This window comes from Leopardus geoffroyi, chromosome D1, assembly GCF_018350155.1.
Source record: "Leopardus geoffroyi isolate Oge1 chromosome D1, O.geoffroyi_Oge1_pat1.0, whole genome shotgun sequence".
NCBI classification, from domain to species: domain Eukaryota; kingdom Metazoa; phylum Chordata; class Mammalia; order Carnivora; family Felidae; genus Leopardus; species Leopardus geoffroyi.
The window spans coordinates 25,970,001-25,992,269 of record NC_059329.1 but is presented as its reverse complement, the minus strand read 5'-3'; the positions used below and the strand labels follow the sequence as shown (position 1 = coordinate 25,992,269).

The following is a 22,269-nucleotide window of genomic DNA, read 5'->3' as shown; positions in this document are numbered from 1 at the left end:
GGGATCGAAGGCTCGCTGCAGCAGGGGTGTCTGGGGGAGGTTCTGCAGTGGCAGCAGGACTAGAAAAGATTTCCTGAGTGAGCTTGTATTGCTCAGACTGCCCTCACTATTCTGTGTAAAAATACTGCTTCCAGTTCATGTTTTCATGTTTAAAAGGACTTGAGGGGGGCGCCTGGGTGGCGCAGTCGGTTGAGCGTCCGACTTCAACCAGGTCACGATCTCGCGGTCCGTGAGTTCGAGCCCCGCGTCGGGCTCTGGGCTGATGGCTCAGAGCCTGGAGCCTGTTTCCGATTCTGTGTCTCCCTCTCTCTCTGCACCTCCCCCGTTCATGCTCTGTCTCTCTCTGTCCCAAAAATAAATAAACGTTGAAAAAAAAAAAAAATTAAAAAAAAAAAAAAAAAAAAAGGACTTGAGGAAGTGAGGCAAATCAATGACAGTAATGAAAACAAAATAAATGATTAAAAGGAAAGATAAGTTGGATTCATGAAACAGATTCAAGGAGTTAGGACTGCTGAGGAGGAAAAAAAAGACCTGATTTAAAATAATACTTAAAAATTGGATTGTTTGCTGAGGGATATAAAGACTATATTAAAATTAGTTATTTTCCAAGCATTGTGTGCACATGGTACAGTGAAAACCTGTCTCCCTCTCATTCTTCTTGTCTAGCTGTGTTTTCTCTCCGAGATCGCATGCCGTCCTTCTCTACATATTCTGCACGTGTTAGCCATGTGTGTTTCCCCTTCCTGTTTTAAAATGTGAATGGGAACAAATCATATATACTGTTCTACACCTTTACCTCTCTCTTCTTTGCCTTAATGGTGGGCCTTAGGGTTTGTTTCATATCATGACCAATGGGGCTGCCTTGTGTTTCTCATTTACCCAACTGTATAGCACTCCCTTTGATGGGTATTCCATAATTTGGTTATCCAGTTTTCTGTTAATGAGCAAGTCAGATTGTTTTCACTATTCTATTTTGCTGTTATAAAGTTGACTGCCATGAATATTTCAGTTCAGTTCTTATTTCCACCTGTGAAAATAAGGCAATTTCCTAGAAAGGGAATTGCTGGGCCAAAAGATGAATATCTGACATGTCAGTGGTTGGTAACAACATGGCTGTTTTCTAAGTAACAGTTGTTGTTGCCAGTGTTACAGATGCTATACTTTTCACTCATTTCCCAGCAGGTCATTGTATTGCTCCCATGGGCATCTGCAATTTAAATGATGTGTAAAAGTGTCGCATGCCTTTATTTGATGTAATAGTCAATGCCTTTTAACTTAACGGTATTTATTCATTTTTCTTTAAAAGGCTATGGACAAGCCCGGCTGTTATGTCCCGTTTTGGATACCTGAGCAAGGTGTATCTGGCAGTTATTACTGAGGGGAAGGAAAGATGGATGTAATATTAGAAGGCCTGCAGGTCCCTACAGCAGGCTTACCTTCTCTCTGAATTGTGATCCTTTTTAACTGTGAGGTCTGTAAGTGTGTCTCTCATTGTGGTTGGCCCAGGAGACTTTTACATAAAATGTTATCCTTTTTACTTTTTTGTTTACCTTTCTTAAGTCTGAAATAGCAAAATAAGAGCATCCTGTACTTTGAAAATGTCTATTTTTAACTTATTAACTGGAAACTTTGAGAAGAGAAAAATAGTTACTAAATAAATTAGGGAAAAACCACCTTCATTTGGGTTTTGCATTTGGTTATGTAGGTCACAGAGCCTGAGGCAGTGGGAGGGACTCTGGTGTCACAGGTGCAGCACTCAGAGGCGGTGAGTGTGCTATATGTGATTTCCTGTCTTTACCCCAACTGTAATTAAGCGAGCACGTAATAGACTGTGGCCCGGCATGATCACATATCACTGTGTATCAGCCACACACCTGAGTGTACATAAACAGAGCTGAACAACTTGAACATTGGTGGTGTTCTTTATCCATGCCTTGAGGTTTACATTTTTCGAATACAAGATGGAGACTGAAAGTGAGAGTAGCACTTCAGGAGATGATAGTGTCTTCTGGTTGGATTCTGAAATTCTAACTCAGGTGTCTGGAAGTGAAGAGGGAGAAAGGGAAGACAACTTCAGGTAATTGTGGAATTCGCAGTTCTCTCTCTCTCTCTCTCTCTCCTCTCTCTCTCTCATCTTTGTTCCTCCCGCCACTCCCTCCACCCCACACCCCTTTCCCATTTTTTCTGTTTTAATCTCTTTTCTATTAGGACTGTCTTTTCTGTGGGGGGAAGGTTTGGAGCTGAAAAGAAAAAGTTTCTAGTTGTACATAGCTCTCTTCATTCCACAACATGCCCCGAGCTTATAAAATGCATTTTAAATGACTTGTTAGAACACCAGGAAGAGAAGGTGTTAGACAGGTTTTGTAGTAGCATTTCAGGAATTTCAAGTAGAGACTCATAATGAATGAACTACCACTCCTTCCTGTATCTGATTTGTACCTAATAGATTTGATCTGAATTTGAATGTAATAAGATTTTTTCTTCCTCTTTTTCTTGGAATGTTTGTGTGTGTGCATGTGCGTGGATGCTTTTGCTGCGTTATTCACGCAAGTAAAACATTTTGACTATAAGTACAAATTATTTCATGGGTTTGATCCTTACTCTTGTCTCTGATCTTCTGTCTCATTCCCCTTCCCCCTCCCTCCTCCCTTGCAAATCTTTCTTGGTTTTCAATCTCTAGTTGTAACTTCATAATCGAAATTTTTAGGAAATGCTTCCCCATTAAGCAGTTCTCAAAGTTTGGTGGTACTGGTAAAGATCTTCCCCAGCTTGTGGAGACAGACCATTGGTTTATTCATGCTGTTACAGATTTTAGAAGGCATTTTTTTCCCCCGAACATGGTTAGCAGATTCATTCTTTTGGAGTTACTAAAACACCTCTTGAAGAAGTTTGTTCTACATATTATCACTGTCACCCACATGAGCAATTAAACATCTTTTAATAATTTTACCTGTGCATACTTGGGTAGCTGAACATACCCTTATTTACACCAGAGCTTGTCTTTATGTTTAATGTTCAAGAAGAGTCTCTCTGAAGTTAAAGAATTTCTTTATCTTTAAAGCCTAGGATAGGGCTACTTAGGTGGCTCAGTCAGTTAAGCATCTGACTTGATTTCAGCTCAGGTCATGATCTCATGGTTTGTCAGATAGAGCCCCATGTCAGGCTGTGTGCTGACCATTCGGAGCCTGCTTAGAATTCTCTCTCTCCCTCTCTCTCTGCCCCTCCCCTGCTTACAGTGTCTCTCTGTCTCAAAATAAATAAATAAACTTAAAAATAACGTCTAGGATAAAGGACAGAAGGGATTGAATATAAGGAAGTCCTGATAAGCTACATTAAATTTGTCACTCAGTGGTTATAATGAACAAGTATGTTTTAAATTTTGAAGAAAAATTTAATGTTCAAAGTATGAAAATGAATTATTAGCATATGAAGTTCTTATTTTTGTATCAACTTACTCATTCTTCCCATAATTTTATTTGTCCTTTCTTATTTGAGTAAGCTGCTTCTCTCCCAAGATATGCTGATGTTACACAAATTCCTTACAATATGGCAGTGTCTCATGAATAATTAGAAGAAATAAAGTATTTATTTTGTCTGTGTTAAAACTGTTTGACTTGGTATTAAAACTATAAAAGTTATTTTGGGATATTAGTCAAAGGAAGAAACAGGACTTTGTTGTAATAGATTTGGTGATGTCATTCTCAATTTACTTGTTAGACAACAGGAGACTATCTGGGATTTTCTTTTGATTGTTAAATTTGAGAGCAAATCTGTGCAAGATGGAACTTTTCTTTTCCTCAAGCCTATGTGATAGCATTTTCATCCTGAGAAACTGAGCTCCATTAGTACTTGCTTTGTTTTAGGAAACCATGATAACACCACAAAGCATTGATCCTTTTTATAATGATATTTCATATCTGAATAGCTTCATGGCTCTCCCAGACCAAATAGGTCTTTGGGGTTTGATCTTACTTTATTTTTATTTGTAAGCGCAACAGAGAGATCTGAGTAAGGCCGTATTTCATGTAGTGTTTCTCACCTATTCAGCAGTAAGACATGAGGAAACGCGGCAGCACGGTGCCTTTACAACATTTACAGCCGCGTTCCAGCTAAAATGCCTAGCAGAAAAAAATGTGTGTGGGTGTCGGAGGTGAAGGGTTGGATGGTAGGAGTTGCAGCTGTAGCCTTGGGAGAACCAAATAGTAGACTCAATGTTAGAGTTGTTTTAGTAAAAGCAATTTAATCATTAAGAAAATATACAGAAGAGTCTTCATGTGTTTCTTTAAAATCTTACATTAAATCAAACTGTCCTTATTGTTTACATTCTAGTTAATTTCCACTTATACACACTCCGTCGCATACGCACACAGCAAGGGCAAAAGATTGTGTGCTATTCTTTTTCTCTGAATAGATTCTAAGCTACGTTTTAAATTCATTCTTAGAAAAATAGCATTGTGTTGAGACACCGTGTCTGATAAGAGTATAAAGTTCTACCATACCTACAATGTAGGTTCCTGGTGCTGCCCAGCTGTCATCTGCGTTAGGACGAAATACTCATGGAGGGGTGTTCATGTCTGTCCCAGTAGCTTTTAGAATAGCATTTATTTTTAGACTTGGTTGGAAGAAAGGATACTTTTTCTTACATTCTAGCCCTGTGGGGAGTTGCCCAGTCTCCTTCTTAGCAGTAGTTCAAACTTGTACCGCTGACTCACAAGTGTCTCATTTTCTGATTTCTTATTTGTAGAGTGAAGTTATGTTCTACCATTATCACTATGGTAAAATAGTAATTCAACTAGAATATTTAAAGATTGTCACAGTCCTTAGAATTCAGTAGTCCTTAAACATCATTGGAAGAGCCCTTTTGTAAATAAGGAATATGAGGCAAAAAAGGAAAAGCAGAGATGTTTTAATTATTTTAAGACAGAAAAATTTAATTTTGGAGTTGTTATATGCAATATATTAAGCCAAATATGTTATGTACAGGGTGTCAATTATCTGTGTATCAAGCCTATAAAATAGGTACTATTTTCCCCATTTTCCAGATGAGGAAATTATTGCTCAGAAAGTCACACATAGTCCACATTGTAGTATATGGTAGAGCAAAATTTTGAACCCAGGTGTGATTGATCTTGAAAGTGAAAGACTTTAGTGAAACATTTAGCTGCTAAAGGTTATTTTCTGGTAAGTGATAACTTTTAAGAGACTTTAAAGCTGACATCTTAGTTCTGAAATTCTTTCTTTGAGGGATTTTGAGTAATGGTGATGTGTATAGTTTATTCAGTGAACATAAAAGTGAACTAATGCATATAATAATGTGATCTTTTAAATGTGATGACCTCTATGGGGTGCCTGGGTGGCTCAGTCGGTTGAGGGTCCTGTCCGACTTTGGCTCAGGTCACAATCCCATGGTTTGTGGTTTTGAGCCCCGCATGGGGTTCTGTGCTGCTGACAACTCTGAGCCTGGAGCCTACTTCAGATTCTGTGTCCCCCTCTCTTTCTACTCCCCTGCTCTCACTCTGTCTCTGTCTCTCAAAAATAAACATTAAAAAAATTTTTTTTAAGTAATGACCTCTAGAACACCTAGCAGTTATTACTAACTCATTATCATAAGGGTTCTGGTTCTTTGGCATTTAAGATTAGAAATGTTTGTCATATAATCTAGTTTAGTCTTCTGTAGTATTATGTCACTGGCAGATACATAGCCTGGCAAGCATGATATAATAGTTCGAAACACTTACAGAGATGATATAGTGCATAAATGAACCACATCTTCAGAACCAAGGGGTTTTAATACATTTTTTAAAAAGTTTATTATTTATTTTTGAAAAAGAAAAAGTGCGAGCAAGGTAAGAGCAGAGAGAGAGGAAGAATCTCAAGCAGGCTCTGGGCCATCAGTGCAGAGCCCAGTGCGGGCCGCACAGAACCACGAGATCATGATCTGAGCATGTATCAAGAGTTGGATGCCCAATTGAGTGAGCCACCCAGGTGGCCCTAGAACTGTGTGCTTTTAAATCCGTTTGTAGATGCCCAGATCTTTCAATAAGATCTTTGCTTTAACTCCGTAATAAGGTGATTTTAGGTGAAAAGGGAAACTTGTAACTTTAGTTAAACCAGATAGTTTGGTGAACATGTTTTAATTTATTTTGCAGTGTCTTCATTGGTTTATAGCATCATATGACTAATAATAGTTCATGCACTTGATTTGTTGGTTGCTTCATTAATTCTCGGCCTTATTGGAAATGATACTGTGAGTTAGAAGATAACTGCAGCAATCCTAATAGGTAACAATGGCTTTGGAATATGGTATTCTATTTCTTCTAGGCTCTTACTTTTCTTTTAGATTTAGAATGATTTCTTTCGATGGCTAAATTTCTCTGGAAGCCTATAAAGCTATTTCACAATTCCTTGCTTTTAATTCCATGGCTGTTCTTAAGTCGTCTGCAGAAATTTTTTTGATTTTGGGTTCCTCAGTTTTTATGAGCCTGGAAGGATAGAGAGGTAGCATTAATAATTAACCAATGACATGTATACCTATATTACAACCCAGGTCTGTTTTATACTCTGTGACTTCTCATAGGCATCTCACCCTTAATAATCTGTTATGTATGATACCAAAAAAAATGTATCTTGCCAAAAAAGATGAGTATTACTCCATAACCCTGAATGTGTGATCTAGAATACAGGTGAGTCCTTAAAATATTCTTTCAACATAAAGTATAATTTTCACCTAACATATTCTTACCAGTGTCACAAGGATAATAAATTTAATTATGATCAGCAAAGTCTGATATGAACATCACTTAATCTCAGAAAATTTTATGCAGTTTTGGAGTCTAGGCTTTGGGCTGTCTTTATAATCTATGAAATAAATCTGTCTTAACCATGAGGCATGCTAGTACAGGGCTTTCTTGGTATTTCAGTAATTAAACTCTTTGGGATGGAATCCAAGGTAAACCTTTCTTCTACCTGCCTGTATGAGTTTTTTGATGTTCAAGAAGGGCCTTAGAGTACAGAAACGATAGAAAAGTATGTCAAAGTTCCTGGCTATTAGGTTGTTTATTTAAACCTTAAAAACCAATTTTTCCTTAACCTTTGCATTTTACTGAAACATGAAAACTCCCTTAAACAGTCATTTGCATGTTCAAACTCCGTAAATGAAAACCCCTGGAACATATAAAGTATTGTTTGTAAATGTAATATAGTCAATTTCCTTAAAAAACAATCAAGTGATAGCCTAGCAAGATTAAAATGAGAACAAGCAAAACCTTTCTGGACATTTAATTTTAGAAGATATGCTATAGTTTTACTTTCCATTAATGATTAGCTTCTCTTTCCATGCTCTTATATTCAGATATGTATTTTCTTTATTATTAGAGAATCAAATAATTTCTTCCACTCAGGTGTGCTGTCTTTTTCTACCATGGTTCTCTTTTCTACTTCTCTTCCTCTTAAGACAAGATCTTTAGAATACTTTTCCATCCTCTTTCTCTCAGTCCCCTTTGGATACTCTTTTAAACTTATCAGCATCTTACCCCACCCCAAACCCCAGTTTTTTGCTCCGATGTTTTAATACTTTTTGTCATTTATTCACATTTAATTATATGTATCATTGGTCAGGAACAGTGTTGTTTCCTTTTTATCCTCTTCCATCTTCGTGTGTCTGTTCTGGTACATTTGGCTTTTTGTTGGTATTTTCTTGAGTATTTTGTTCACGTAATTCCATGAATGATGTACTCTGATTTCTTGCCTGTACTCGTGCCTTTTTTTTTTTTTTTTTTTTTTTGTACTTTCTGTCTGAATGCTTGTAACACAGTCTTTTTATCCTTAGTTACATGTATTTTATCCTTAGTTCTTCAGCTTGGAGCTCAGTGACTTTCAATCCATAGATTGAAGTTTTCATGTTAGAACATAACTTTTTATGATTACTTATTATTTATTTAATTTTCCCCTCTCTTCTATCTACAATAAGTGTCTCATTGTGGAACCTATTTATTACATATCAAGTCTTCCTAATATGTCCTTTAATCATGATATATTTCTCTTTACATTTTTATTTTTTTGATTTGATGTATTCCTTATACTGTTTATTTAGGCCACCAGTAAAATCTTTAATCGTCCAAATTCAATCTGAGTAGGGAAATAGTTCTTAAGGTTTTGTTTGTTTTTTTTTTTTATATAGACATAGCATATGCACTGGTACCTGTAAATAATACATTTGTGTTATTGTCTTCTTTAGATTTGTGACTATTTATTTAGTGTACATGTGGTATTTTTTCTGACTGAATGGAATTTATGCTTTTAACTACTAAGCTAGATGTCTGCCCTTCTTTGCCTCTTTCCCTTAGCTGTTTTCTTTAGTAGTCCCATGATGCATCTAGTTTCTCGTAGGTGCAGACACCCACATTAGGAGCCCTGGTCCTTCTAATTGATGGTTAAATTTCTTTACAGAGTGATTTTCCAGTTTTTATTAATTCCTTAGGGGCAAATACCTCTTTTGTTGTGGAGAGAAGTGGGAGTGTAGCCTCCTTAGGCCTGTTTTCCTCTTTGGGTTTACCATTTACTGTGGTCCCACTTGCTTATCAAGACCTCTGTCCTGCTGCTTCCACCCATACCATTCTGTTAAGGATTTGTGTCCTTTTATTTAGCTTTCAGAGACTTTTCAGAGACTTGGAGAGAAAAGAGAGATCTCTTTCTTAACATACGTGCAGTCTTGAATTGGAAGTCTACTGGTACTTTTTCCCATGGCTTTAGAGAGGAAGCTTCTGAAGAGAACATTCAGTGAGGCAGAGTGTTGTGGTGTCTGTTAGGCAGTCTAGTGTGTCTCTAGAGATGTGAATGGTTTATTTCAGTGTCTTCCTCAGGATGTAAAGTGGAAACTTCCAGGAGAAAACAGCTCGCCACATCTGGAATGACTGAGATGTGTTAGTGCATTTCAGTTTTCCTATCTGCACAACAGGGCTAATAATAGTGTATCAGATAGTAACTAGTTAGAAGATGTAATGGAAGAAAAAGTGCCAATTTTAAGAAAAACAGAAATAAAATACCCAGAAATAAATTTAACATTTGACATATTTGAATTAAAAATAAAACATTACTGAAGGACATAAAAGACATTTGGAAGAAATGAAAAGATACACCTTGTTCATAGCTGGAGATATTCAACATCATGAAGATGTGAGTTTATTGGGCTGCCTGGGTGGCTTAGCTGGTTGAGTGTCTGACTTTGGCTCAGGTCATGATCTTATGGTTTGTGAGTTCGAGCCCCACATTGGACTCACGGTTGTCAGGGCACAGCCCACTTTGGATCCTCTGTCCCCTTCTCTCTCTGCCCCTCCCCTGCTCATGCTCTCTGAAAAATAAATAAACATTAAAAAAATTATCAGTTTATTATAAATTTATGTAATAATAAGAACGATTTTTTAAAACCTAGACACATTGATCTAGAAAATAAGTTGATCTTGGCTAAATAACTTCACCAAGGAACTTTGGGAAGAAGAAAAGAAGCAAGGACTAAATACAACCAGATATTATACTATAAAGTCTCAATAATTAAAACTTTGTGGTGCTGGTACCTGAAAAGAAGGCATAATGGGATAGAATGGAAAGCCTAGAAATATATTCAGACACATAGGAAGACTTAGATATGGTGAAGATGGCCTCTCAAAAACCCATAGTGACAGTGTGTGCTATTCAGTAAGTACCTTGGGGGAAACGTGGTGTGCATCAGTGGAAAATAAAAAAAAAATTGAAGTCATACCTCATACCAAGAATAAATTCTAAAATGACTAAAGATATGTTTATTAAATGAAATCACAAAAATTTTAAAGGAATACGTGGGAAAAAACATTTGGGGGTCAAGGAAGGCTTTAGAGCTATTCTTTAAAACGCAAAACCCACAAAGGAAAGAGTTGTGAAATTCAACCACATAAAATAGAAAACATCTGCATTACAAAAAAAGGACAAATGACAATCTGGGAAAAATACTTGGAACTCATATTACAGATGAGGGACTGATCTCTTTAATATATAAAGACCTAAAAATAGGTAAGAAAAGACCAGTAACCCGCTAGAAACAACAGCTTATGTATAAAAAGAATTTTTTCATTATGGAGAATTTGCCTCTCAGATATACGTGCACATATGTATTAATGGCATATTTAGAAGCTTACCGTAGCATTGTTTGTAATAGCAAAAATTGGAAATCATGCAAGAATCCCATCAGTAGGGGACTGGTTAAATAAATTGTGGAACATCTACACAGTGGAATATCATACAGTGTAAAAACAGCAAAGAAACTCTTTGTAAACTCATGGAAATTTGAAGTTTGCTGCAGGAAATACTAGACAACTACATAGTGGTGTGTAGATATGATACTTTTTTATGCACAAAGTGGGTTGTAATAGAGGAATAAATGTATTCTTCCATTTTTGTACACAAAGTAGCATATTTACACATTGCTTTTATACTTAGTGTGGATGTATTCTTAATATAATATGAAAACATTTATATATATGAATAGATATATTCATAAAGTTTGGAAGAATATATAAGGTGGGGAGTGTAGTGGACAGGAATTGGACAGGATTTTTGTCTGATAAAATTACAGTATCTATTAAGAATTATAGCATATCTGGCATTTTCAGTTGGAAGGAACCACATCTCAATTCCACTGCCTCAGCAAATCTCTGTTCTGTTTTCACCATCAAAACAGCTGACCCCATTAGTCTTACATGTTCAGTTTCTTTATTTTCTGGGAATTCTGGGAATATTGGGTTTATGTAAGCTCTTAATAGTGTATATAAACTAACCAGAACAGAGCTTCTATATTTTAAGGAGCTTTATAATCTAACGTATTAATATCCCCCGAAAATAGGAAAATCTATTACTCTTTATGACAACAGGTAATAACTGATAGGTGTAACTATCAGTTACAGACATACCCAGACACCTTGCAACTTCAGTCTTACTTCAGCCATGGGTAAAAGAATACCAAACTCACCACTTTAGGTATATGAACGAGCTCTTCTCTGCAGTGGCATTGAAGCCTGTTCTTTCACAAACAGATATAAATTGACCAAATTCTCTGTTGTCTGCAATAGAGTAGAGATGCCTGTCTCTATCAGTCAAATATCACCGCATGCTCCGGCCATAAAAAAGACTTCTCGATCATTTCCCATACCATTGGGGAACAATTTATTGGCCATAAGTGTCACAGAACCAGAACCAAACTTAGCAAAGAACCATCAAAAAACAAAAACAAAGATTAAGGTAATAGAAGGAGAAAGGTAGAATTCTGTTGCTCCTTGGAATTTACTCCAGGGATCAAGAAAAGGTATGCCTGAGTGTAAGCAGTCCCTTAGGGAACACTTCTCAGGCAATGTGTCGTGTGGACTTCTCTGTGGAATTTAACACTGTCAAGTATAATTTTTCATAAGCCATCAGTAAGACTCATACAAAGATAAAGTGAGTATATGTCAAAGATATAAATATTTTTTAGATGAGGGAGATGGTAAGACTGGTTCCCACAATTTGAGGAAAGTGGTTTTTTTTCCTCTTTTTCCTTTTGCTTGAAAATACTGCAGGTCCAAATCTGAGGTTTTACAGAAAACTCTTGTAAATAAAACATTAGATTCTTTAGGTTTTATGGTTGGTAATCTTAACATTCTATCTTTTCTGTTCGATATGGAACTATAATGAATCACTTTAAAGGTAAAATTTGTCCATAATTTAAAAAGCATGGAACAAAAGGATCAATTAAATAAATAGATATTAAGTTTTTATGGAGTTGATTTGTTGTTATATAACACAAAATGTATAATATAAACAATTTTTATACCTTTTAAAATATGTAATATTTACCAATAAACTTCTTATTTTATACTTTTATTACGGTATAACTTGCATATAATTCACAAATAATGAGTGTATAGCTTGAAGAACTTATATAAATGTATACACCCATGTAAACACAAACCAGTCAAAATATATATTACTTTAGCCCCAAAGGTAACCATTATTCTGACTTCTGTCACAGTAGGTTTTGCTTGTCCTTGAACTTTATATAAATAAAATTATACATATAATAAATATATAATATGTATTATAATAATATATAAATATAAATAAAGTTATACAATGTACTATTTTCCCCCTAGCTTTAGAGCTACAATTGTCATTTAATATTGTTTAGGATATTCAACATGATGATTTGATACACTTATTTATTAAGAATAGTGTGTACTTTTGTCTGGCTTCTGTTTCTCAGCATTTATGAGGTTCATCCATTTGTTGCACATGGCAACAGTAATTATTTTTCAGTTCAGTGTAGTCTGTTATGTGGAAAATAGTACACTTATATTTGGCTTCTTTTTGCCTTACTGTATGATACTACTATATAAATACATTTGATTTTTGCCTTTGACCTTGTTTTCCTGTGAGTAAGAGAATTATCTTACTCTAATTGCTGAACACATTGTGTCATCTTCAAATAATGAGAGTTCTATTTGTTCCTGTCTAATTTTTTACCTTTTATTGACTTCTCTTGCTTGTTTTAAAAACTAAGACATCAAGTATAGAAGACATTCTTGTCTTGTTCACGACCTTATTGACCTTGCTTGTCATCAGGAAAGCATCAGTATTTCACCATTAAATATGATGTTATCTGTGTGTGTATTTTAATAACCTTCATCTCTACCTACCTACCTACCTACCTATCTATATTTATATTCACAGAAAACCTGTGAAGAGGTATTAAATTTTACCTGTTGAAATGATATATATGTTTGTATTCCTTTATTTTAATCATATGGTCATTATAGCAATTGATTTTAGAATGCTAAAACATTTTCCTTTTTGGACTAAACTTACTTGGACACTGTGTGTATATCCTTTTTGTAAACCGGTGGTTTTGATTTGTTGCTTTATTTAGGGGTTCTGCAGCTATTTTCACGATCATGACCTACAATTTTCTTTTCTATTAATGTCTTTATCAGCTTTTGTTATGAAGACTGTCCTGGCCTCATGAAACAGGTTGGAAAGGGGTCTTCTTTTTATTTTTATACTCTGGAAGAATGTAATATTGCTATTATTTATTCCTTGAATATTTGAAAGAATTCACCAGTGAATCCATTTGGACTTGGAGTTTTCTTACAGATTCAGCTTTTTTAATAGCTATAAGACTATTCACATGATTTGGTTTCTTGTTTCAGTTTTAGTAAGTTGTGTTTTTGAGGGAATTTGTTCATTTCAATGAAGGTCACAAATATGTTGGAATATAGTTGTTTGTAATGTCCTCAGCACCATTTTGTCTGTAGACTTTCTAGTTATAACTCTCTTTTCATTGTTTATATCGTATGTCCTGTTTTTTTCTTGATGAATCTTCCTACAGATTGTCCATTTTGTTAATCTTTCAAAGAATTGGCTTTTGGCCTTGATTTTTCTCTATTATCCACCTGATTTCTGTTTCACTGATTTTTTTGTTTAAATAGTTTTTTCTAGTTTCTACTTTGCTTGGAATAGTTTCCTTTTTTTCTAGCTTTTTGTAATGGAAGCTTAGTACGTTTGTTTTCAACTGGTCTTATTTCTGGTAATGTGCATTTAGAGGCCTGAATTTGCTCTGTTTTAGTAGTATCCCATGTTTTATCTGCCGTATTTTTATGATCATTTAGATAAAAATATTTTCTCATTTTCTTTGTGATTTCATGTATTTGACTCATGGTTATTCAGGTTTTGTAATTTCTATACATCTGGCAGAATTTCTAATTTCCCTTCTTTTTTTTTTAAAGTTTTTTATTTAAGTAATCTCTATACCCCATGGGGGACTTGAATTCACAGCCCCAGATCAAGAGTCACATGTTTCCCCAACTGAGCCAGCCCGGTGCTCCTCTTGTTATCTTTCAGTAATTGATATTTATTTATTTAAACAATTTTGTTAATGTTCATTTATTTTTGAGGGAGACAGGGAGAGAGAGAGAGACAGAGTGCAAGTTGGGGAGGTGCAGAGAGAGAGAGAGAGGGAGACACAATCCAAAGCAGGCTTCAGGCTCTGAGCTGTCAGCACAGGGCCCAATATGGGGCTCGAACTCACAAACTGACTGAGCCACCCAGGTGCCCCTAGTAATTGATTTTTAATGTAATTCTGTATTGGTCACAAATCATTCATTTATGATTTAAATTATTTTTATTTGTTGAAACTTCATTTTCTAGATTATGGTCTCTTGGTAAATGTTTAACATGCTCTTGAAAAGAATACATACTCTGTAGTTGTTGGGTTTAATGTTCTAGCCTAGCTCAGGTTGCAAAGGTGGGTGGTTCAGATCTCCTATATTCATGATTTTTTTTATCTGCTTATTCTATCAGTCATTGAGAAATATCTGTTAAAATTTATGACTAGTTGTGGATTTGGTTATTTTCAGTTCTTTCAGGTTTTTGCTTTATGTATTGTGAAGCTGATATATTGGAATATGTATGTATTTCTTGCACATTAATTTTATATTATGCTGTTTACTTGACACTTTTATCATGAAATCCCCCCCTTTAATTAAAATAATTTTTTAATGTTTAGTTATTTTGAGAGAGAGAGAGAGACTGAACATGAGTGGGGAGGGGCAGAGAGGGAGGAGACAGAGGCTCTAAAGCAGGTGCCAGACTGAGCTGACAGCACAGAGCCTGATGTGGGGCTCGAACTCATGAACTGTGAGATTATGACCTGAGCCTCAGTCTGATGCTCAAGTGACTGAGCCACCCAGGCACCCCTACTTATTTTAATTGGAATTTTTAGTCTATTTAATTTTTTTATTAAGGTATAACTTACATACCATAATAGTCACTCTCTTAAACAGTTAAGTGTTATTTAGTATATTCACACAGTTGCACAACTACCATCATTATCTAGTTCTTAAATATTTCAGGAAGATATCTCTTACTTATTCAGACCTACCTCAGAGATATTGTGGGTTTGGTTCCAGACCACTGAAATAAAGTGAATACCACAATAAAGTGGATCAAATGAATTTTTTTGGTTTTCTAGTGCATATAAAAGTTATGTTTGCACTATAGATGGCTGCTGACTGATCAGGGTGGTGGTTGCTGTAGGCTGAGGTGGCTATGGCAATTTCTTTTCTTTCTTTCTTTTTTTTTTTTTTTAAGTTTATTGATTTATTTGGAGAGAGAGAGGGAGAGAGAGAGAGAGAGAGCACAAGCCAGAGAGGAACAGAGAGAGAGGGAGAGAGAGAGAATCCCAAGCTGTGGGGCTCGAACTCACGAACCATGAGATCAGGATCTGAGCCAGAATCAGGACTTGGAAGCTTAACCGGCTGAGCCACCCAGGCACTGTTGTGGCACTTTCTCAACATAAGACAGCAGTGAAGAAGGTTGCATCAATTCAGTCTTCCTTTCATGAACAGTTTCTCTGTTGCATGTGATGCTGTTTGGTAGCATTTTACTCCTAGTAGAACTCCTTTCAGAATTGGAGTCAGTCCTTTCAACCCCTGCTGCTGCTTTCTCAACTAAGTTTATGTGATACTCATAATCTTCTGTTGTCATTTCAGCAGTCCTAACAGAATCTTCCCCAGGAGTACATTCTGTCTCATGAAACCACTTCCTTTGCCCATCCATAAGAAGCAACTCCCTATCTATTCAAGTTTTACCATGAGATTGTTGCAATTCAGTCACATCTTCAGGCTCTACTTCTAAATCTAGTTTTCTTGCTATTTCCACCACATCTGTAGTTACTTACTCAAGTCTTGAAACCTCTCAGAGTCATCCATGAGGGTTGGAATCAAGTTTTCTAGACTCCTGTTCATGTTGATATCTTGACCTCTTCCAGTGAGTCAAATGAACATTTCAGTAGCATCTAGAATGGTGAATCCTTTCCAGAAGATTCTGTTTCCTTTTCCCAGATCGGTCCAGAGGAATGACTATCTATGGCAGCTATAGCCTTATGAAATGTATTTTTAAAATAAAACTTGAAAGTTGAAATTACTCCTTGATCCAAGGGCTGCAAAGTGGATGTTGTATAAGCAGGCATGAAAACATTAATTTTATTGTACATCTACATCAGACCTCTTGGGTGACCAGATGCATTGTCAATGAGGAGCAATATTTTGAAAGGAATCTCAACAGTAGGTCTCAACAATGGGCTTAAAATATTCAGTAAATCATGTTGTAAACAGATGTGCTGTCATCCAGGCTTTGTTGTCCCATTTGTAGAGCACAGGGCAGAGTAGATTTAGCATAACTCCTAAGGGCCTTAGCATTTTCGGAATGGTAAATTAGCACTGGCTTCAACTTAAATTCGTCAGGTATGTTAGCCTGTCCTTTGAAGCAAAGCACTAACCTCTCTTTTCTGGCTGTGAAAGTCCTAGATGGCATCTCTTTCAATTTGAGGGTGTTTTGTCCACGTTGAAAGTCTGTTGTTTCGTGAAGCCACCTTCATTAATTATCTTAGCTAAATCTTCTGGAGAACTTGCTATATATATAGCTTCTACATCAGCACTTGCTGCTTCACTTTTTACTGTTACAGAGATGGCTGTAAGATGAATTAACTTCTGCCAACTTCAAACTTTTCTTCTGCATCTTCCTCACCTCTCTCAGCTTTCACAGAATTGAGAGTTAGGGCTTTCCTTTGCATTAGGCTTTGGCTTTAAGAGATTGCTGTGGCTGGTGTGGTCTTCTATCCAGACCACTAAAATTTCCCCCTTATGAGTGATAAGGCTGTTTTGATTTTTTATCATCCATGTGTTCACTTGAGTAGGAAATGCAAGAACTTTTCCTTTGCATCCACAACTTGGTTGGTTAGCACAAGAGGTCTGCCTTTTGGCTTGGCGTGGCTTTTGATATGTCTTCCTCACCAAGCGTTATCATTTCTGACTTTTGATTTAAAGTGTGAGACATTCGACTGTCTTTCACTCGAACACTTATAGGCTGCTTTAGAGTTGTTGATTGGCTTAATTTGAATATTGTTGTGTCTCAGGATAGGGAGACAAGAGGAGAGGGAGAAATGGGGGATGGCTGGTTGGTGGAGCAGTCAACACGATGGCCAGTTGGTGGAGGGACCAAAAAACATACACGTATTACGTTTGCCACCTTTGGGGTTTGTGGCACCCCAAAACAATTACAATGATAACATCGGAGATAACAGACCACAGGTCACCATAACAAGTATAATAATAATGGAAATTTGAAATACAGAGAATTACTAAAACGTAACAGAGACATGAAGTGAGCAAATGCTGTTGGAACCATGGTGCGTATGTACTTGCTCCACACAGGGTTGCCACAAGCTTTCAATTGGTAAAAAATACAGCATCTGTGCAGTGTAATGAAGTGAAGGGCAGTGAAATGAGGTATACTTGGAGTAATTTGTGATGTCTTCCTCTCCCTAGCCCCTGGCAACTACCAGATATACTTTCTGTGCCCCTGTGAATTTGACTGTTCTGGGTATTTCGCATATATGCAGTCATACAGTAGATGTTCTTTTGTGCCTTCTTTCACTTAGCATGTTCTAACCGTTCATTCTTGTGTAGCATGAATCAGCACTTCATTCTTTTTTGGTTTTGTGGTTGAATAATATTTTATTATGTGGGTTTGGTGATTTTGTTCATTCTTTGGGCGATGAGCATTTTGGTTGTTTCTATTTTCTGACTATTATAAATAATACTGGTATGAATACTCACGTATAAATTCATGGTGGACATATGTTTTTATTTCTCTTGGTTACATTATCTAGGAACAAAATTGCTGAATTATATGGTATTTCTGTTTAATATTTTGGGAAACTGCCAAACTGTTTTCTACAGTGACTGCATCATTTAAATTCCTACCAGCAAATATTTTCTTATTTGTCTTTTTAGTTGTGCCTTTATTTTTCCTTTCTCTGCTTTCTTTTGGATTAATCAAGTATGTTTTGTTTTGTTTTTTTTATTGAGACGGAGAGAGAGAGTGAGCAAGTAGGGGAGGGGGGCAGAGACAGGGAGAGGGAGAATCTTAAGGAGGCTTCATGCTCAGCACAGAGCCTTATATGAGGCTCAATCTCATGACCTGAGCTAAAATCAAGAGTCGGATGCTTAAACGACTGAGGCACCAGGTACCCCAAATATGTTTTATTTTATTATTGTTTTATGTATTTACTTATTTTGAGAGAGAGAGAGAGAGAGGGAGAGAGAGACTGACCCAGAGAGACTGCACACGCGTGAGCAAGGGAGGGACAGGGAGAGAGGGAGAATCCCAAGCAGGTTCCAAGCAATCAGTATGTTGAACCCAATGTGGGGCTTGAACTCATGAAACTGGGAGATCATGACCTGAGCTGAAGTTGGATGCTTAACCGACTGAGCCACTCAGGTGCCCCAAGTATGTTTTATTTTAACAGATTTCTCCTCTATCGACTTTCTAGTTACACATTTATTTACTGTTCTTTTACTGATTATTGTAAAGATTGCAACATATATCTGACTTACTGCATTCTTTTCTAAAATAGGGCTTATTTTATTTCCCAGCCAGTAGAGAACTTCTATACTGATCGACTGCACATGTCTCTCCTATGTGCTTTTTTATGTGTATTGTAAATCTCATACATAGGGTATGATGGTGTTATGTCAGTTTAAAAGATTACTTACATTTTCCAACTTTTTCCTTCCTTGTTCTCTTTGTGAATTTTTGTAGTTCTGTGATCAGTTGCCTTTAGTCAGAAGAACTCTGTTTCTTTTACTGCAGGTCTCCCGGTGGTAAATTTTTTATTTTTTTTAGAATTTTTTAAAAAGTTTATTTATCGAGAGAGAGAGAGAGAGAGAGAGAGCACACAAGTGAGCACACAAGTAGGGGAGATGCAGCGAGAAAGAGAGAGAGAGAGAGAGAGGGAGAGAGAGAGAATCCCAAGCAATCTCTATACTGTCAGTGCAGAGCCCCATGAGGGGCTTGAACTCAGCACGAAAATCATGACTTGAGTCAAAACCAAGAGTCGGATGCTTAACCAACTAAGCCACCCAGGCACCCCTCCTGGTGGTAAATTTGTTCAGCTTTTCTTTGAAAATAATTTATTTTCCCTGCTTTTATAATGGGTGATTTTAGAGGATTCTTCGTGGGCAGTATTTTTTCCTCTTGCTGTGTTGAAGGTTTACTCCTTTATCTTTTCATTTTCATTAAAATGTCCTCCCACATTTTTGTTGCATCTTTGAAGTCAACTTGTCTTTTATTCTCTGGCTGCTTTTTCTATTAAGTGTTTAGTTACTTTTTTAGCACTTTGAGTAAAATATGCCTAACTTGTTTTTTTATCCTGCTTGAGGTATGTGGGACTTCTTGAATCTCTATTTTGATGAATTTTATAAGTTTTTAGCTAGCTATTCTGTTTCAGATACTGCTTTTGCCTTGTTTTCTCTTTCATCATCTCCCTTATATCTAAGTTGGCAATTTAGACATATTTGAGACCTTTTTAACCAAGTCTCATGTTTTGTGTTGTATATTTCCTTTTTCTCTGTGTGCTTCCAATGCGGATGTTTTCTATTGAACTGTCTTCCAGTTTACCAATTTTCTCTTTAGCCATGTCAATTATTTTATTAAACCCATCTAATGGGTTCTTAATTTCAGATACTGCATTTTTCAATTTTAGGATGAGCATTTGATTGTTTTTCAGATTCCAGTTGTGTCCTAAAATTCTTCATTGTTTCATACAGGTTTAAAACATTTTATTGAATGTATTAATATTGAATATATTAATCATGAATTTTTTTTAGCATATGATTAAAAACTTGATAAAACCTGGTAAGGATTTAACTGATTTCTTCTTAGCAGCTTTCTTCTTTTCTGCTTTGCTCTAAATAAGCAATTGCTTGCGATCCAGCTCATCTTAGAGTTTCCTGTCTTTCTTTAGAGTTTATCTAGTTGCCTCAGTTTTTTAAAAATGTTTATTTATTTTTGAGAGAGAGAGAGAGAGAGAGAGAAACAGAGCATGAGTGGGGGGGGAGGGGGTAGAGAGAGAGGGAGACACAGAATCCGAAGCAGGCTCCAGGCTCTGAGCTGTCAGCACAGAGCCCAATGTGGGGCTCAAACTCACGAACCCCAAGATCATGACCTGAGCTGAAGTCGGATGCTTAACTGACTGAGCTACTCAGGTGCCCCATGGTTGCTTAGTTTTCTGATGGATTCAAGAAAAGTTATGATTTTTTAGGCTTTCTTTTTGTCTTGTTTGGCTGGGAACAGTGCCTCTTACAGCTTTCTCTACATCATAAGCAGAAGCCAGAACTCCATCATAATAATTTTAAAGCCCATTCTGGAAATTCTAAAATCTGAATCAAATGTGAGTCTTTGTTTTTTTTACATTTTCCTCCTAATTTTTAGTCATTTGTTCCTGTTTTTTTACAATTATTTTTCACTTTTTAAAGCATGCCTTGTAATGTTTATTGGGTATTAGAGTGGTTAAAATATTTGCAGAAGGCTTGTTGAATGTTATTTTCCTCTGAAGAGAGTTAATTTTTTTTCTGGCAGTTCTGATGCTATAAAGTCTTGGTTTTTGGCTTTGTTAGAGTTCATCCATTGGCAGTTTGACCTTACTCCTAAGGCATGACTTTTCTGGAGTCTCAAGAACTGAGGGTGCCTTTTCTTTTTTCAGTACTCCTGCATCTTGACACAGCTTGTTTGCCAGCCTCTGTCTCTACAGTATGACTGGGCTGCTGAGATCCTCTGTTAGTTCTTTAGTTGCCCATCACCTGATTTTGGATGGGTTTCTCAGCATGTTTTCCTACATATTTGTAGACTGAGGAATCAGTTAACAGTTTCGGGGGGGGGGATTTCTATGTAGATTTATGGGTTCTGTTTCTACACGTTTTCTTAGGGGTCATTTTTCACCCTGAAGCCCCACCCTGCTTTGGCACCTGCAACCTCCAACCTCTGCCAGCTTAGTCCAGTTAGACCACAATATTATGTTTGGGCTTTATTTCCCATTATTGATTTAGACAATCTCTTATACAAAAGTAATGATTAAATGTGGAATTTGCTTGATGGGTTCTCAAAGAATGTAGCCTCAGAACTCTTACCTGTATTGATTGCTTTCCTGCGCCTTTAGACAAGTTATTTTATATGTTTTATTTATCATTCATAGCTGTTCTCAAGAGTGTTAGTTCAGTGCACTGTGCTTCATAAATTGGAGCCAGAAGTACCATATTCTGGAATTGTGGTAATACTGGAATTTTACTAATGCTTAACACCTTTCCATTAATATTGGTGGCTGCTGCAAATCTTTGCCAGGTTCCTACTGTGTTAAACAGATAAAATCAGTTCTTATATAAGAGTTACCATAGACCATGAAGGTTAGCTACTTATTAACTTTACTTTTATCTTTTGGAATAAAAGAAGGTGTTTAGTACATCAGGAAAGATCTCTGAAAGCCAGAGTACAAATGGGGAATCAATACTAACCATTAAAGGTCTTAATTAAACTTCATACTGACATAAGCTTCTATTTTTTGAATTATAGTCATTGGAAGGTTTTCATAGAATTGGGAGTTCTTATCATAGTTTCTCATGTTTTTATCTCCAGGAAGATGAAGTCCTCAGTACATTCTGAAGAGGATGATTTTGTTCCAGAACTACATAGAAATGTTCACCCTCGAGAGCGGCCTGATTGGGAAGAAACACTTAGCACAATGGTAAATCAATTTTATGCATATGTATCTGTGTATATTTTACTTACATAAGGAGAAGGAAGGGGCTGATGAATCTTTAAAAAAATTGTTTTTTGTTACTTTGTTAATTTATTCAGGAAATATCTATTGAGCAGATAATCTATTCCAAGCAATGTTTAAAACTCTGTGGGCAGAGTCTTGGAAAAAAATACCAATTTCCTACCTTTGTGGTGCTTATATTTTAATGGGGTAGGACGAGAAGGAAACAATTAAATATATAATATGTCAAGTGATGGGAAGTGCTATTGTAGACAATTAATTGTAGAGTAGTGGGGTTACAGAGTAGGAGGATTGGAAAACCATTTACAGAGAAATGGTTTGGATGGATGGAGAGCTGATCATGCAGTTTCTTGTGGTCCATTATAAAGACTTAGGTTTCTTATGCTGAGTGAGATGGGAAACCCCATTGGAGGATTTTTGGTTGAGAAGTCACATGATCTGGCTTGAACTTTTAAAGGAAATCTCTGGTTTTTGTTTATAGGCTAAAGGGGGAGGCAAAAGAAGAAATAAGGAGACCAACTAGAAGGTTATTATAATAGGTGAACAGTAATGATAGCTTGAACCATGCTGGTAGATATGGTGGAAAATGGTTAGAT

The 22,269-nt window shown here is 36.4% G+C and overlaps 1 protein-coding gene across 5 annotated transcripts in view; it reads left to right on the top strand.

Moving 5' to 3' along the window:
- Positions 1-22,269, top strand: part of ARHGAP32 (Rho GTPase activating protein 32) — a 298,650-nt gene that overhangs the window by 98,799 nt on the left and 177,582 nt on the right. For 3 of the 5 annotated variants that reach the window (XM_045483461.1, XM_045483459.1, XM_045483460.1), the window contains exon 2: positions 21,529-21,637. In XM_045483461.1, coding sequence (XP_045339417.1) covers positions 21,533-21,637 — 105 coding nt within the window. In that variant the 5' untranslated portion in view covers positions 21,529-21,532. Of the gene's footprint in view, positions 1-1,771; positions 2,078-21,528; positions 21,638-22,269 lie in introns of those variants that run through there. The other 2 variants (XM_045483457.1, XM_045483458.1) reach the window with 2 other exon arrangements.